The sequence below is a fragment of the Lissotriton helveticus genome, chromosome 5_1 (genome assembly GCF_964261635.1).
Source record: "Lissotriton helveticus chromosome 5_1, aLisHel1.1, whole genome shotgun sequence".
In the NCBI taxonomy this organism is placed as follows: Eukaryota; Metazoa; Chordata; class Amphibia; order Caudata; family Salamandridae; genus Lissotriton; species Lissotriton helveticus.
The window spans coordinates 440,677,384-440,692,756 of record NC_136065.1 but is presented as its reverse complement, the minus strand read 5'-3'; the positions used below and the strand labels follow the sequence as shown (position 1 = coordinate 440,692,756).

General features: G+C 47.1%; 1 protein-coding gene across 32 annotated transcripts in view; it reads left to right on the top strand.

The window, feature by feature from the left end:
* Positions 1-15,373, top strand: part of ANK3 (ankyrin 3) — a 1,924,186-nt gene that overhangs the window by 1,840,614 nt on the left and 68,199 nt on the right. For all 32 annotated transcript variants that reach the window (XM_078642672.1, XM_078642674.1, XM_078642664.1 and 29 more), the window contains one exon: positions 4,080-4,211. In XM_078642672.1, coding sequence (XP_078498798.1) covers positions 4,080-4,211 — 132 coding nt within the window. The remainder of the gene's footprint in view (positions 1-4,079; positions 4,212-15,373) is intronic.

The following is a 15,373-nucleotide window of genomic DNA, read 5'->3' as shown; positions in this document are numbered from 1 at the left end:
GGTGCTCTCCCAAGCTATTGATGAGGGGAGAGATGCAGCCAAGTTCACGATTCGTTGTGGGCTTGACACCGCCGACTCGCTGGGCAGAGCGATTTCCACCACAGTGGCACCACGCCGTCACGCCTGGCTGAGGACCACTGGCTTTTCAGGGGATGTCCAGAACACTCTGATAGACGTGCCTTTTGATGGCACTCTTCTTTTTGGCGACAAAGCAGATAGTGTGTTGGAGCGCTTTAAGTACTCGCGGGCTACGGCTAAGTACTTGGGCTTTTCGCCCACACGCACTCCTTGGGCGTCTGCTTTTCGCTCCTTTTGTGGCCAAGGAAGGGGCGCCCAAACATGTTCATTTCAAAGCCACAGGCCTGCGCAGCAACAGTCTCAGCTCAGCCGCGGACATGGGACCCACCAAGGTGGGTCACTGTGCCAGCGGCGGGTCAGACCACCACCTCCCCTGCCACCACTGCCTCCAAACCTTCCTAGTCCGGTGTTTCAGGCCCACCAAACGCCAGTGGGCGGCAGGATTCTCGTTCACCTCCCCCACTGGTGCACCATCACTAAGGACAGGTGAGTTTTACAGATTGTCGGAAGGGGCTACTCCCTCCCCTTTGAGACCACCCCTCTAGCCATGCCACCTCAGTACCACGGCATGTCAGGGGATCACTTGGCACTTTTCCAGCATGAAGTTACAGCCCTCTTGGCCAAAGGGGGCCATCGAGCGCGTCCCGATGCCAGAAGTAGGTCATGGCAGTTACTCCCACTACTTCCTGGTTCCAAAGAAGGACAAGGGCCTGTGTCCTATCTTAGACCTTCGGAACGTCAATCGCTTCCTCCAGAAGGAGAAGTTCAAGATGCTCACACTTGCTCAGGTCTTGACTGCCCTAGACCCGCAAGACTCCATGGTAGCGTTGGACTTGCAGGATGCTTATTTTCATATCCCCTTCCTGCCAGCCCACCGGCGTTACCTGTGGTTCACCGTAAACCACAAGCACTTTCAGTTCACCGTGCTCCCCTTTGGCCTTACCAGAGCCCCTCGGGTGTTCACGAAAGTGATGGCGGTGGTCGCAGCTCATATGCGCAGATTGGGGGTTTCAGTCTTCCCCCTATCTCGATGACTGGTTGTTGAAGCCGGGCTCGCCCCAAGCATTTGTCTCCCACCTCCTGGATTTGCTGGGGTTCTCCATCAATGTGCCAAAGTCGCACCTGATACCCTCTCAGAAGCTCCTCTTTATCGGAGCTGTTCTGGACACGGCACAGTTTTGGGTTTATCCTCCCGTACAGCGAGTCCGGGACTTTTGGGCTATGATTACGCTCTTTCGGCCCTTGTCCTGGGTTTCGGTCAGGATGACCTTGAGGCTGCTGGGCCTCATGGCCTCCTGCATCCTGCTGACCAATCATGCCAGATGGCATATGCAGGCTCTGCAGTGGGACCTGAGGTTCCAGTGGGCGCAGCATCAAGGGGGTCTGTCCAAGTATGTCCAGATCTCGGAGGGCACAGCACAACACTTGCAGTGGTGGCTCACAAACCGGCGACGGCAGATCACTCTCCCTTCCCCAACCAGAGCACACAGTGGTGACGGATGCGTCCCTCCTGGGATGGGGCGGCCACATGAGAGAGGCGGAGATCAGAGGCCTCTTGTCTCCGGCGGAGTCCAGGCTCCATATCAAACTTCTGATGATCCGGGTGATCCTACTTGCACTGAAGGGATTCCTTCTCTCTGTCAAGGGGAGAGTGGTGCAGGTGTTCTCGGACAACACCACTGCCATGTGGCACTGCAGCAAGCGAGGTGGGTAGGGTCTTGGACCCTATGTCAGGAGGCTCTACTTCTCTGGACATGGCTGGAACGTCAAGGCAGGTTCTTTGAACGCTAGGGCGGACGAACTCAGCCGCAGGTGCATGATGGATCACAAATGGCGTCGTCACTCGGAGGTGGCACAAGGTCTCTTTCAACAGTGGGGAGAGCCTTGGTTAGATCTATTTGCCACCAAAGAGAACGCATGTTGTCAGCAGTTCTACACATTGGAATTTCCTAGGCGGCACTCGCTCGGGGATGCTTTTTGTCACAAGTGGAGTTGCGGTCTATTGTACGCCTTTCCACCTACACCACTTCTACCCAGAGTGCTGAAGAAAATCAGGCGCGCGCGACCGGGCCTAAGTCATTCTTGTGGCCCCGGACTGGGCTCGAATAGTTTTGTATCCCGAGCTACTCAGTATGAGCATATATCCCCCGATCCGACTGCCTCTTCGGGAGGATCTTTTGTCGCAGCAGCAGGGGACAGACCTCCACCCGAACCTGTCTAGCCTCCACCTCCTTGCGTGGAGATTGAGCGGCGACAGTTGATTCCATTTGACTTGCCTCCTGAAGACTGTGATATCATTTTGGCAGCCAGGCGTCCCTCCACTAAATTGGTATACGCCTGCAGGTGGAACAAATTTGTGGCATGGTGCACAGCAAAGGCTGTAGATCCCATTTCTGCCCCTCTATCAGAAGTCCTTTTGTTCCTTCTTTCTTTGGCCAGGCAGGGCTCTTCTCTGGGCACCACTATTAAGGGCTACCTTTCAGCAATTTCGTCCTTTCTCAGGCTCCCTGACCAGCCCTCTCTTTTCAAGTCCCCTGTCGTAAGTAAATTTCTCAAAGGCATTACTCACCTTTCCCCTCCTATTCCGTTTGTAATGCCACAGTGGGACTTGAAACTAGTTCTTACTTATTGGAGGTGCACACCTTTTGAGCGGCTTCACAACTGTCCTCTTCCTTTACTGACTTTAAAGACTGCTTTACTGGTTGCCATCACCTCCGCTAGGCCCGTGAGTGAGCTCCAGGCTCTTTCTTGTAAACCTCCTTTTCTGTCTGTTCATCCGGACAGGGTTGTGCTCCGCACTCGTCCTTCCTTCTTGCCAAAGGTGGTTACTGCATTCCACATCGGGCAAACTATCACTCTGCCCACTTTCTTTCAGCCTCCGTACCCTTCCAGAGAGGAAGAGAGGCTCCACCATCTGGACCCAAAAAGTGTGCTCTCTTTTTAGCTGAATCGCACACAACAGTTCCGGGTGGATGGCCAGCTCATTGTTGGCTACGTAGGCACCAAGAAATGCCGGGCTGTACACAAGAGGACTATCTCCCGCTGGTTCGTCTTGTGTATAAAAGCCTGTTATTCTCCAGCTAATAAGGAACCTCCGGGGGGGCTATACGCCCATTCTACCAGGGTGACAGCAGCTACTACTGCATTGGGACCGGGTGTCCCCCTGCAAAACAACAGTCAGGCAGGCACGTGGGCCTCGCTGCACACTTTTACTAAGCATTATTGCCTTGACAGCCAAGTCCAGAGAGAAGGCGTCTTTGGCCGTTTTGTTCTCCGTGACTTTCTGGTGTGATCTTGGTTTGCAGACCCACGACCGGGGTTGGCATCGCTTGGGTATCTATTCTAAGGTAAGGAATCTATCACTAATGTGTCTCTTTCAGATGCACAAGTTACTTACCTTCGGTAACGATATATCTGTAAGAGACATTAGTTAGTGTCTGATATTAACATAGTTAACACCCAGACTCAGCTTTCTCTGATTGAGCTTAATTTCTTTCCTTAAACAGAACATTTTAAAACACATGATGGATCCTGTACAAGGGGTTTATTTCTGCAGTATTTTATACGTCTATTAATTTCAGTGATCACATATGCCCTCATTCTGTGAAAGGTAGATTTACCTTACCCTTTAATACCCTTTAAACTTATTAGACTTCCTAAAGTAGCATTTTACTCCCTTGTGGGTACATCGTAATAAAAACTGACAAATGTAAAAGGATTTACAGGTTGGATAACTAATTCAAATCACTGAGGTGAGACAGCACTTCATGCATTTCAGCTAATATCTGGAGATACTGTATAACACAGATTAAGGGCTATCAGCTCTACTAACACATTTATTTGTAATTTAAATAAATACTTAACTTCTGTACTTAGCACCATTTTTTGCCTTTCCTACCCAAGCCAATTGAATGATTATCTATTTGCCTCTCCGAATAATGTGTAGATCCTCAACTATTACATCTATGTAATCTTGCATGTTCTGATTGACTGTTTTACAGAATTGGCGAGGGAACTGAATTTTTCTGTGGATGAAATCAACCAGATTCGAGTAGAAAATCCAAATTCCCTTACTGCACAAAGTTTCATGTTATTAAAGAAATGGGTTTGCCGGGATGGAAAAGAAGCAACTAGTAAGTAGAAAAGCCTGTCACTTTCTCTAGAATCTGTACTAAATATTGTAATCACTTGCCCTGAGCGTTTAACCCTTTTCTCGATATTTATCTATAAACAAATGTCTTCATGCTCTTTTTGTGCTGGAAGTCATTTTGGGGGCAGTGCAGATGTCTGGACGTACATGTCGAAAAAACTTCAAAATAATGATCATGGTCCATTTTTTGTATCAGGTGAATATTCTTTAAAAAGATGGAATATCCAAGTGTAACTGTATCACGTTAGGGTAGAATATATAGTACATTTCTACCAGAGCCTTTAAGCTTTTGGATGATACGGCAGCTATTTCAAAATCTTTGACGTAACACACTACAGACACTAAAGTCTGATATCTACGATGTGACTAATTGGTGAACCAAGGCAAGAAGAAAATGGAAACCTCTAATAAGGAGGAAGTACCTTTTAGCAGCGCAAGCTCATAGTGAGGTTTTTGGATGTTGGTAGAAATTTCCTGTGAGCAGTTACTTTTGTTCAGTGCTCCTAGAGATATTCTGGAGTGAGTGGGCATTGACAGTGAGCTGTAGCTGACTCAGGCTCTGCTAGATAAATCATCAATTCTTGCATCTGACTTTGAATAGTTGTTGCAGAAATTAAAATCAGCAGAGCAGAATAAGTCAGTAAAATCCAATGAATTTGCAACTTTTCTAGATAGGTGCCGAAGGGTTACAATGGGCCTGAGATTGTAATCTTCAGTGTTTCTGCTTTTTCCCGTGGTAGTAAAAATAGCAGCAATACTACATTAGTAGTCTTGTGATTTTTGGACTTCTTTTACAAAATGAGATGGCAAAAGTGTGGTTTCTGTCATCTGCCACTACAAGTGAAATAATTATCAAATCAATAAAATGAAAGCTGAATCTTGTTAAATTGAGAAGAATATTAGCAAGTTGTGTTAAGAACATACAATTACAATCAACAATACAGTCCTTATGAGTACATGATTATGAGTGCAGTCTGCCTGAAGGTACCTCCTCCTGCAATAAAAAACAGAACATTGAAATTATTTCAAATTGAATTGGAATACGTTTTGAGAATTCCTCAGCTACAAATGTAGAGTTCCAAAGTTTGGTTGTAGCATAAGTGAATGATTGCTTCACGCAGATTCCTTTCCTAATGATTATTGTCAGGCGCCAAACTGGATCTTGAAATATTTGTCCAACATTAGCTCTCTAGCATCGCCATGTGGTGCAATGTGGCTTCAGCTGCAACTCCACCAGTCGCAGGTGTAATATCATAAAAGTATATAAGGTGTCAGTCAGGACACCCATGTCAGTGCCTGTTTTTCTGAACCTCATCAATTCAGGCTGGGAGCTCGTCTCGATAACTCTCTTGCAAAATTCCTCCGGCAGTCACTATTCAAATGTCTAAAAAGATTTCAGGGTCTAAACCCGGTGACCATGCTACATGATGTTCTTATCAGACCCACATACATCTGCATTTAGTGTCATGAACCCTCTGCTTGCGTCTCCTATTTTGAATGCACCTGAAAGCTATTAGGGAGCAGAAAAAAGGCTTTTTTGACCAAGACCCACAAGGGTACACATACATTTGCTCCTTCTGACAGAGAACAATGTCCCAAATATCTTTCCACAAAAAGCACCATACGAAGAATTTGTGGTCTCGGCATTCCCCAAAGCCGTACTTTACCTTGTTTTTGGAGCCTATCCTCAGATCCAGAATAATGATGCCGGAGTTCAGACTCGCATTGGCCAAGCGGTACAGGTTGAGACCTTCTGGCCTGCTATGCTGGATCTCTTCAAGGTGTTTCCATTTCCCTCTGGGCCACTCTCCAAAGTAACCCAACTGGGCCGGTTTGCATTCTCACTGCTCTGACCTTGACTCCACTCTGCTCCATACGCTCACAGGCTCCATCTTGGATGCCTACAAAAACATAATCTGTCACTAAAGTGTGGTTTCCTGTGCGTTCATCGCCACCTGTACCCCCAACACTGGTGCTGCTCTTAGAGCCATTTATGGCTCCTCCCTCGAATTCAGCAGCAGTAACCTGAGTAGCAGAAGAGAAAGTTAAGGCCTGTTTTGAAGATGAGCTCTTGGCTCAGCACCTTGGCAGGGCAAAGAGTTTACCAACATTTTGACGGTAGTGTTGTTAAACTTTGAACTCATTTCTGTCAATGACTAGAGATGTTCGCTCCGCTGCCAGACATGTCTAAATTCAGAGTATGGGTGCTCCGACCTCTAAATCAGTCCCAGAGAGTGTAAAAGACTGGACTCCATGGTACCGAAAGTCTTTTCTTCTCGCAGCCTTATTTTCCGCATGGTGAATGTGACGTGCCTTCTAGGCTGCTATGTCCATGCACTGTCTGAGCTGGCAAAATTAACTGTCACGAATCTCTCATACAACTGAAAAGGGCTCCTCCAATTTCATCCCAATGGCTTGAATAACTCCAAACAGATTCTGAAGTACTGCTTAGATTCTGCAGATACCATGGCTCAGTCTAAGGGCATGGTTGTCACTTTATGCTGTCATGCTTGAATGTGTTTTTCATGCTTCTACAGAGATGTTTGAGTCCTATTCATGAACATGTCTTTTGATGGCAAGCTGTTGCAGACTCATCCCTGGAGCTGGGCCTTGCCTTCTTAGCAGTACAGTTTCCTGAACAGTTCCAAAATTTCAAGGAAACACAAATTTCAAGTAAAGAGTCCTGGAATAGGAGACCACCTTAGCTGATACAAGCACTCTGAAAAATGTACTACTTCTTGTGGTGGTGGTATTGATTTAGGGGCAGCTCATCAACAACAGCAGAAGATTCAGTCCACACCATCTTTTGTTGGTTCTGCTGCCTCAAAATCTCTCCGAGTCCCCCCCTAAAGCCACCATTTTCTAGTGTGGGGGGAAGGGGAGGTTCTCCCATTTTTCTGCCAATTGGGGACAATTACAACAGATTATTCAGGTAATGTTGCTAGGGCTGTGCCATACTGTTCTTGTCCCCCCCTTCGGACTACGTTCCTTCCACCAGGAGTTGCTCTCTGGCACATACCTCCGTTTTAGAGTTCTTCTCTGCTAAACAATAGAGCCATGAAGTGGAGCATCTGGATGAAATGGGCACACGATTCCTTTCCCTTTACTTCTTGGTTTGCAAGAAGGATAGAAGTCGGAGATCCATCCTCGACCTTCATCTCTTGAACCTTTTCATTTGGCAGGACAATTTAAAGCTGGTCTTCCTTCACTAGCGTAGTCCTGCCAGCCCTAAATGTTGGGCTGTGGTTGGTTTGGGATTGACCTCCAGGACATCCATGTTCATCTGTCAATCATCACTGCTCAAAGATCTTACTTTATGTTCACCATGGGATCCCAGCACTACCAGTTCATGGCCCGGCCATGTGGTCAAATAAATAAAATGCATGTTTTGAAAAACTCGAGTAGTTGCGGTTGTTTCAGTTTGGCATTCAGAAGTCCATTTATTGCCATGGTTGGATGACTTGCTTGTAAATGTGGGGTGTCCAAGGCTGGTCAATGAACATATTCACACTATGACCCTGCTAAATGGCTTGGTTTTTATGATCAGTGGCCAAACATTTCATATTACAGCCACATAGAAGTTGCCATTCATTGTAGCACTTTTAAACACAGCCCACATAAGTGCTTCCACTTCCTCAGAGAATTGTGGACATTTAGGGAAGAATTCTGATGTTTCTGAGTCCGATACAGATCACAGTTCTACCAGCCCTCTGCCTGCTGGGGGTAATGCATCTTGTTGGTGTCTAACACCAGATGGTCGAAGAAAGCCCTTCAGTGGTGTTTTAGAAAGCAGTGGTTCCAACAGTAGAGGAGAAACTCGGATCAGGATGCAGAGTTAGTTGAACTGGATCTGTCCTAATGGGTGTATTCTTTCAACCAGCTGATGAGTCGTCCCATCGGTTCTACGCAGGTTCAAGGTACCATGGTTATGGATACCTACTCCTGGGCTTGGTTGTCCAACTGTGTAATATTTCAGCGAGGGGCTTTTGATGCTAGTCAGAGCACCACCTGCTAATAAATGTGCTTGAGCTGCAGGATTTCTGCCTTGAATTGCTTCTCCTTAGAGGATCATGAATGGGAGCTTCACCCCAAAGAGACTAATATAAATGAGGTGTCCATGTGTGGATCTCTTTGCCAAGGCGCAGAACAGGAAGTGTCCTTGGTGATTTTCCATGCATCTCTCTCTGACTGTTTCCTTGGGGGATGCCTTCATGTCCATTTGGTCATGGGACCTGTTACATGTGCTTCCATTGATTCCAGTTCTAAGAGTCCTGTGGAAGGTGTGGGAAGATTAAGTATATCTGATTCTTATCACCCTAGACTGACCAAGGAGGATTTGGTATGTCAAACTGTTGGGACTCAGAAATGAATGCCCTCTTCATCTCCACCACAGGATGTAAACTGTTCTCGCATCAGGCAAGGTCCTCCAGCACAATACCCAAACACTATGGCTGCAAGCCTGTAGTTTGAGCAGTCCTTATAATTAGCTTCTGACATTGTAGGCCTCATTTTGGCTACCAGACAGCCTTTTGAAAAATCCATTTACATAGGTCAGAGGCCTAGTTTGTTCAGTGGTGTAAGTTGGAAGTCTTCACTATCTCCTTTCTGTTGTTCATCTGCCCAGAAATATCTAACAACGGCTACTGTTATTTTGCTGCCCTATTCTTCTTCATTAGTTTCCTTGACTAGTTGCCTATTGAAAAGTTTATTGTATTTGTTTTTCTCTATTCAGTACATTATTCTTCAGTGGTATTTGAATCTTTTCTTGACTTTTCTTATGACATCAGGCATTTTCGATTAGAGCGATATTCACAGTATTCTATCCAGATCCATTGGTTATTTTTACCTGCCCTTCTTTTCTAGCAAAGTGGTATTTGATATTCACAATAGTCAGTCCATCACCCTATCCTTTTTCTGCCCTTCTGCTTGTGCCACAAAAGAGGAAAAGTGGCAGCATAGACTAGACCGCAGACATGTGGTATCATATTACATTGACCACACTCAACAGGACAGTGGATAATACACTCCTGTTGGGCTTCAGTGGAGCCACGAATGGCAAGATGGCGACCACACACACCATTTTACTTTATCCTCTGAATTGGAGAGTATTCATGTCCCCTCAACTAGGGCCATGCCTGCTTCCACTGCTCTCATTGGAGGCATTCTAGTAGTTGGCATCTCCTGATGACCACGTAGTCATCCTTGCAGACTTTTGCTAAACATTACTGCTTCACTGTCCGAGCATGTGGTGAAGGATATTTTGCCAGGGCTGTACTGCATGATTTTATTGTTATCTGGCACTGTTCAGTCCTGCCGCCCCAGAGGTTATTGGTTGGAAACTTATTTATAAGATGATGAAACTGCTGGAAGATGTATCCTTCAGAAGAAAAGTTACTTACCTTCTGGCTTATATTTCTGGTGGATACATAATTTCCTGCATATTCTTCTCTATCCTGGCTTCTCTCTGGTGAGTTAGTGGTGTGATAAATAAGATCAGAAGGAATGCGACAGAATGTGCTGTAATTTCACTGTTGTTGATGCTTCCTTAATTCCCCTCTGCCTGCCTGATTGGTGTCAGTTCCTTGTACTTTTTCAGGACACCAAAGTTGCAACTACTACCTTAAGTACTGCAGTGTTGTCATATTCAGACTGTGCAGATTTGCAATTGGAGGTATCGATAGAGACATCTACCGTGGATTTCTTAACTTTGAATTCTCCCCAGGCAAGCGTCCTGATCCCAAAAATTTTCAGCAGTACCTTTGTACACCGGGGATGGCGTTGTACGGATCCGTGTGACGTAGTCGCTGGACATGACGTCGGTAGAGCCATATAAGTCCCCTCTGGCACGCAGACGTCAGTTTCTTCTTTTCCACGCTGTAACGCAGATGCGGAAAAGCAGTTCCTCAGGTAATTTTTCCTGGCCTACCCGGTGTTGGTGGACCAGTGTGCGCCTTGTCTAATGTCGACAGGTTTCAAACCTTGTGGGTCTTGTAACCAACATATGTTTGTGACGGACTCGCATACTATTTGTATGTGGTGCTTAGATAAACAACGCGGAGGATTGTGGTTCTGGCCAGAAGTTAAAACCGAAGTCGTTGAAGGAGCAGCATTTTAAATTGATGGTGGTGCTTGTATAGCGATCCTTTGAGGCTTCCCAGCCTCTGTCTTCATCGTCCCGGGAAGAGTATGTGCTGGGCCGATCTAGGAGCCGAAGCCAGTCTGGAGGACGTCGTTCTCCAGGGAAGTCAAAAGGTGAGGGGCAGTTGAAGTCGCCGCAGTCTCTGACTTCACCGCGTGGAGAGTCAGTCTCCCATGGCTTCTCCCACTCGACGTTTGAGGAAGCCAGACGTGACTCTGCTCCGCGTCTCCCCGTATTTCCGGGAGCCGAGACGTCAATGGCTCAGATGAGGGAATATTATGATTCCTTACACCTCATCTTATGAAACTTATCTCCCTCTCGAGCGCCTCCAGGCCTCAACCCTAGGAGGTGAGTGGGACGCCGTCAGAGGAATTGTCCTTGGCGGTTGGGCAATCGGAGTCGAGGGATCTGCATCGGTCGACGTCGGCTGACGTCGCTTTGGCGCATGCTCACAGTCCCTCGGAATCATTGCTGTCGACGCCGTTCTTTGACCAACCGACTCCGACATTGACGTCAGCAATGCCGGTTGAAGACGCCTTTTCTTCCCCTGTTGATGCCATGATGGAGCCGATTCAGCGTCGTACAACGTCGGATGCGGATTTGGCTCTGCAAACTGAGGGAATTATACAGTTTGTGGTCCCTTTTCAGAAAGAGGCGTCAGGAGGTCCACCTATGTCGATTAGAGCATGATTTTTCAGCCCATTTCAGACACTAAAGTGTTTCAGGTGGAGCCGAGCTGGCTTACAGCTCTTGGTGAGGCTAGTGGTCTGGATTCTTCCCCAGCCTCGGGTTGCTGTCTCCATCTAGTCTTGCCATGGAGGCAAGTTCCTTCTTTGCAAACATGCTGAGGAAAGTGGCTTCTGTTTTAGATTTATCACAGCCCACAGTGTAGATGTCTTCAGACTCTTTGTTCAAGATCCTTTTCCAGGGCAGATGGGAGAAGAGCCTGTTCTTTCATATAGTGAGGCCCTATTTGATATTTTGTTGAGTCTCTGAGTCAAGCCAGAGTCAGGGGTCTCAGTGGACCGTGATGTTGCACGTACACATTTGCCTGCTGGGGACTCTGTTTGCTTCCATAGGCATCCTTCCACTAGTGGCCTAGTCACCCAGGCTGCAACTTCTTCTTAGGACATAGATTCTACTCCTAAGACTCCGGTGTGTAAGGATGCTAGGGGTCGTGATGATTGTGGTAAGCATATTTTTGCCTCCGCCAGCTCAGCATTGAGAGACATCAATATGTCTTGTGTGCTGGGGCACTTTTCCTATGGTTTAGGTGATTTTTTACAGAACATGCTTCCATCCCTTCCGGATAACTCCGGGCTGTGGTAGGCAACTTGTTCGAGATGGTCAGCAAGCTGCTAGGCTTGCCATAAGGTGTGGCATGGACGCAACAGACTCTGTGGGTCGGGCCAGGGCATCTGCAGTGGCACTAAGGCTTCGGGCTTGGTTGGCATCTTCGGTGTGCTCAGAGGCTCTCCAGTAGGCTTTGGCCGACATACCATTTGACAGTGCCCGACTTTTTGGAGATCAGGCAGATGTGGCATTAAGACGCTTCTAATGAAGACGGAGAACTACAGAGTCGTCACTGGGTTCTTTGCTTGCCCTTGGGCATGAGATGTAGGTTTTGTGATGGACAAGGCGTAGCCTTATTAGGAGGTTGTATAGGTCCGGTTTTGCTTATCAGTTCTACCACATGTACTCCGGTGAGGAGAGTGGTTATGACCTCAGAATCATTTCTTTTTTGATTTGTAATGACTTCAATGTCTGAGGGAGGTTCCCTTTGGTTTCTGGCCTCTGAGGATGAGCTTTCCGCTCGAGGCTATCATTAAGAGAGTGACTTCCTGTTGGAAGCGAATCTGTTGCATGCTTCTTAGAAGCAAACCAGTATGTATGTTATATAATTTGACGACTCCCCTCCTGACTAGGGGGAAGGATGCTAACTCTTTAGTGTCCCCCTTGGCTCAACTTTCGTCCTGGCCGGATCTCTGCCCCTCAACTCTTTTGGAGATTCTGAGCAAAGTTAAGTCAGGCTCGCCCTTGGACCCTTTGCCTGTCCTGATACTATGCTCTTTGGATTCCCCACATCATTCTACAATCTGCAAAATGCTGAACCATTCACTGGGTACTGCCATTGTCCCCAGTTGTTGGAAGCACGCAATGGTTACCCCGCTATTGAAGAAACCCTCTGCGGATCCCAAGGTTGCCTCTAATTTCCGTTCCATTTCGTTATTACCAGCATTTTCCAAAATCTTAGAAAGGCATATTCATGTACATTTGTCAAAATTTGTGACAGAAAATAGTCTTTTGCATCCCTCCCAGTCCGGCTTTCGTCCGGGTTTCTCCACGGAGACTACCCTTTTGGGCGTCACTGATAATCTTCGCCTGCTTTTGAGGAGAAAAGCGCAGCCTTTGATACTGTATTGCACAGTATCCTTCTCAGATCCCTGGCTTCCATTGGCATTGGCGGAAAAGCCTTGGACTGGCTTAAGTCTTTTCTGTCTGATCGTACTTTCCAAATCTTTTCTAATTCATTCTCTTCTAAAAGTTACCCCTCCCCGCACGGTGTGCTCCAGGGATCAATTCTTAGTCCCCTCCTTTTTAATTTGTATGTTACACCCCTGGCTCATGTTGCACAACGTTCTGGATTAAATGTATTCACTTATGCAGATGATTCCCAAATTGTTTTTCATTATCTCAAACAGATTCCACTCCTCCCTCCCCCCTGCAAGCAGGTCTTAGCGAAATATCCGGTTGGATGAATCGCAACCTGCTCAAATTAAATGGTGGAAAGACTGAGGTACTGGTCCTCGGAAATAAACCTGACCTTTGGAGCCTGAGAAATTGGCCAACTGCCATGGGTTCCTTGCCAACACCGTCAGAACGAGTGCGGAATCTTGGAGTAATTATTGACAGGGGACTATCTATGAAAGATCAGGCTAATAAAGTCGCACCACCTGTCTTACCATCCTACGGTGGCTACGTAAAATCTTTTGGATACTTCCCTCCAACACTCAGAGATCCGTTGTGAATGCCTTGGTGACCTCGAGGTTGGACTACGGTAACGTGCTCTACCTGGGGTCTACCAAGGCCGTCACACGCCGCCTTCAATTGGTACAAAACGCTGCGGCACGGCTTCTTTGTGGTTGTTTGAAACGAGATCACATCACAACGCCTGAGGGAGCGTCATTGGCTCAGTTTTTAAAATCGGGTAAAGTTTAAGGCCTTGAGCTTTATGCACAAGATTAAAATCGGTGTAGCTCCCCTATACCTTCAGGTGCTTGTCACTTCCTACATCCCTGCTCGCTCACTCCTCGTCGCATCATCTCTTTAGTGTACCTAAGTTTAGGCTCACTAGAATGGGTGGAGGTTCCTTTGCGAACTTAGGACCCAGACTGTGGAACTCACTTCCTTTGGACATTCGGATGGAGAATTGCCACATGCGTTTTCGCAGAGCTGTGAAAACTTGGCTTTTCAACCAATAACATCCTTGGCTGGAGTCTTGCTGCATCTGTCTTTTAGCGCCAGGAAACCCTTATGGGTAGCTGTCGCGCTCAATAAATCCAATAAAAAATAAAAAAAATAAATAAATATGGCTTCATTGTTCATTTAGAGACATGGTAATGCCAGTTGTAGGCTGGTGTCTCTTTGGTTTTACTCTTAGGGTAATCAGCGCTTGAGCAAGTTGAAGCGTTGCTCTGGGTCAGAGTATATCCTTGCATGATTTGAATGCTATTTGCATGCCTATTTTTCCTTTATGGCTAAGGGACGGTGTCTAGTGGAGGCATAAATATTACCTCAACTGCAGGCAATTCTTATCCCTGCTCCATATTGTGGTGCTGTAAATTGGCAGCCAAAAGTTTATGATGCACGGATTGGGCAACTTGTCGCAAGACCGATGTAAATTTCATGGTTTGTTGTCCTTGACCTCAGACAATATGTCCTAGGGTGCCGGCCCATTTTGGCCTCCAACCAGGCAGCCTATCATCTATATAGGTCTGGGGGACACTTTTATGATAGAAGTTTTTAGGTCTCGCCTGTCGATGCGCATGCGCATCGAGCTTGCGAGCCTATTGCGGCTTAAACAACGTTTAACTAACAAGCAAGGAATCGTGGCGATTCCTTGCAGTGCCCGTGACTTTTAAGCTCAATGCGCATGTGCATTGAGCTTAAAAGCTCGTGCACATCAGTTCCCTCAGCCGCACTCCAGGCCCCTGCTGTTTTCACACCCTCTCCCCGCTCCGCTCCGCCCCCTCCCCTGCCCGCCGTGTCGCATTTCTCCTCCCCCTCCCCTTATCTGCCTTTCCCTCCGTCTTGTTTTTTTTTTTACCCGCTCCGCCCCCTCCCCTGCCCGCCACCCCCTGCAGCATCAAAGGCTTTCACGGCCGGCCAGCCGTGCTTTCAGTTTCACGGCCGGCCTGCCGTGTGAAGTGCTGCTGTGTCGCATTTCTCCTCCCCCCTCCCCACAGCAATGCCCTCCGTCTTGTTTCTCTCTCTCTCTCTTCAGCTCGTCGTGAACTAGAGGGGGCCAAGAAAATGGGTTAATTTGCTTCCCGAAAACACAGTGCCTGTGAACCGCACTCTCAAAAATTCTTTCTGCTGAACTCTTTTTCAGTCTCTGTTTTCACCTTAACGTCCACAATGAGGCTCTCCTCCTTTCAACTAAAACGGGACTTTATCGGGAAAGGCATAATTGCCTTTCATTTAGGGGACACTACCGTGTTTCATCTTTTAGTGTAAGGTCATGTGCTGCTGTGTAATGTTTTCGCTGACTCACTTCAGGCGGCTTCTCCCTCTCTCCCGCCCCCTCCTGACCTTTGACCTGGTGTCTTAGTCATCACCTTGATGCTTCTGTGGGGATGTTTTTTGTTCTTCATCAAGCCGCGGTAATTTACAGCTCTAGCAGGCCGGCTTTCAGTGCTGCTAAAGCTCTAATGCTGTCATCATGTTATTAGCGTTGGAGTGGTTGTGCTGACGAATTTGGCTAATGCTGAAAGAATATCACATCA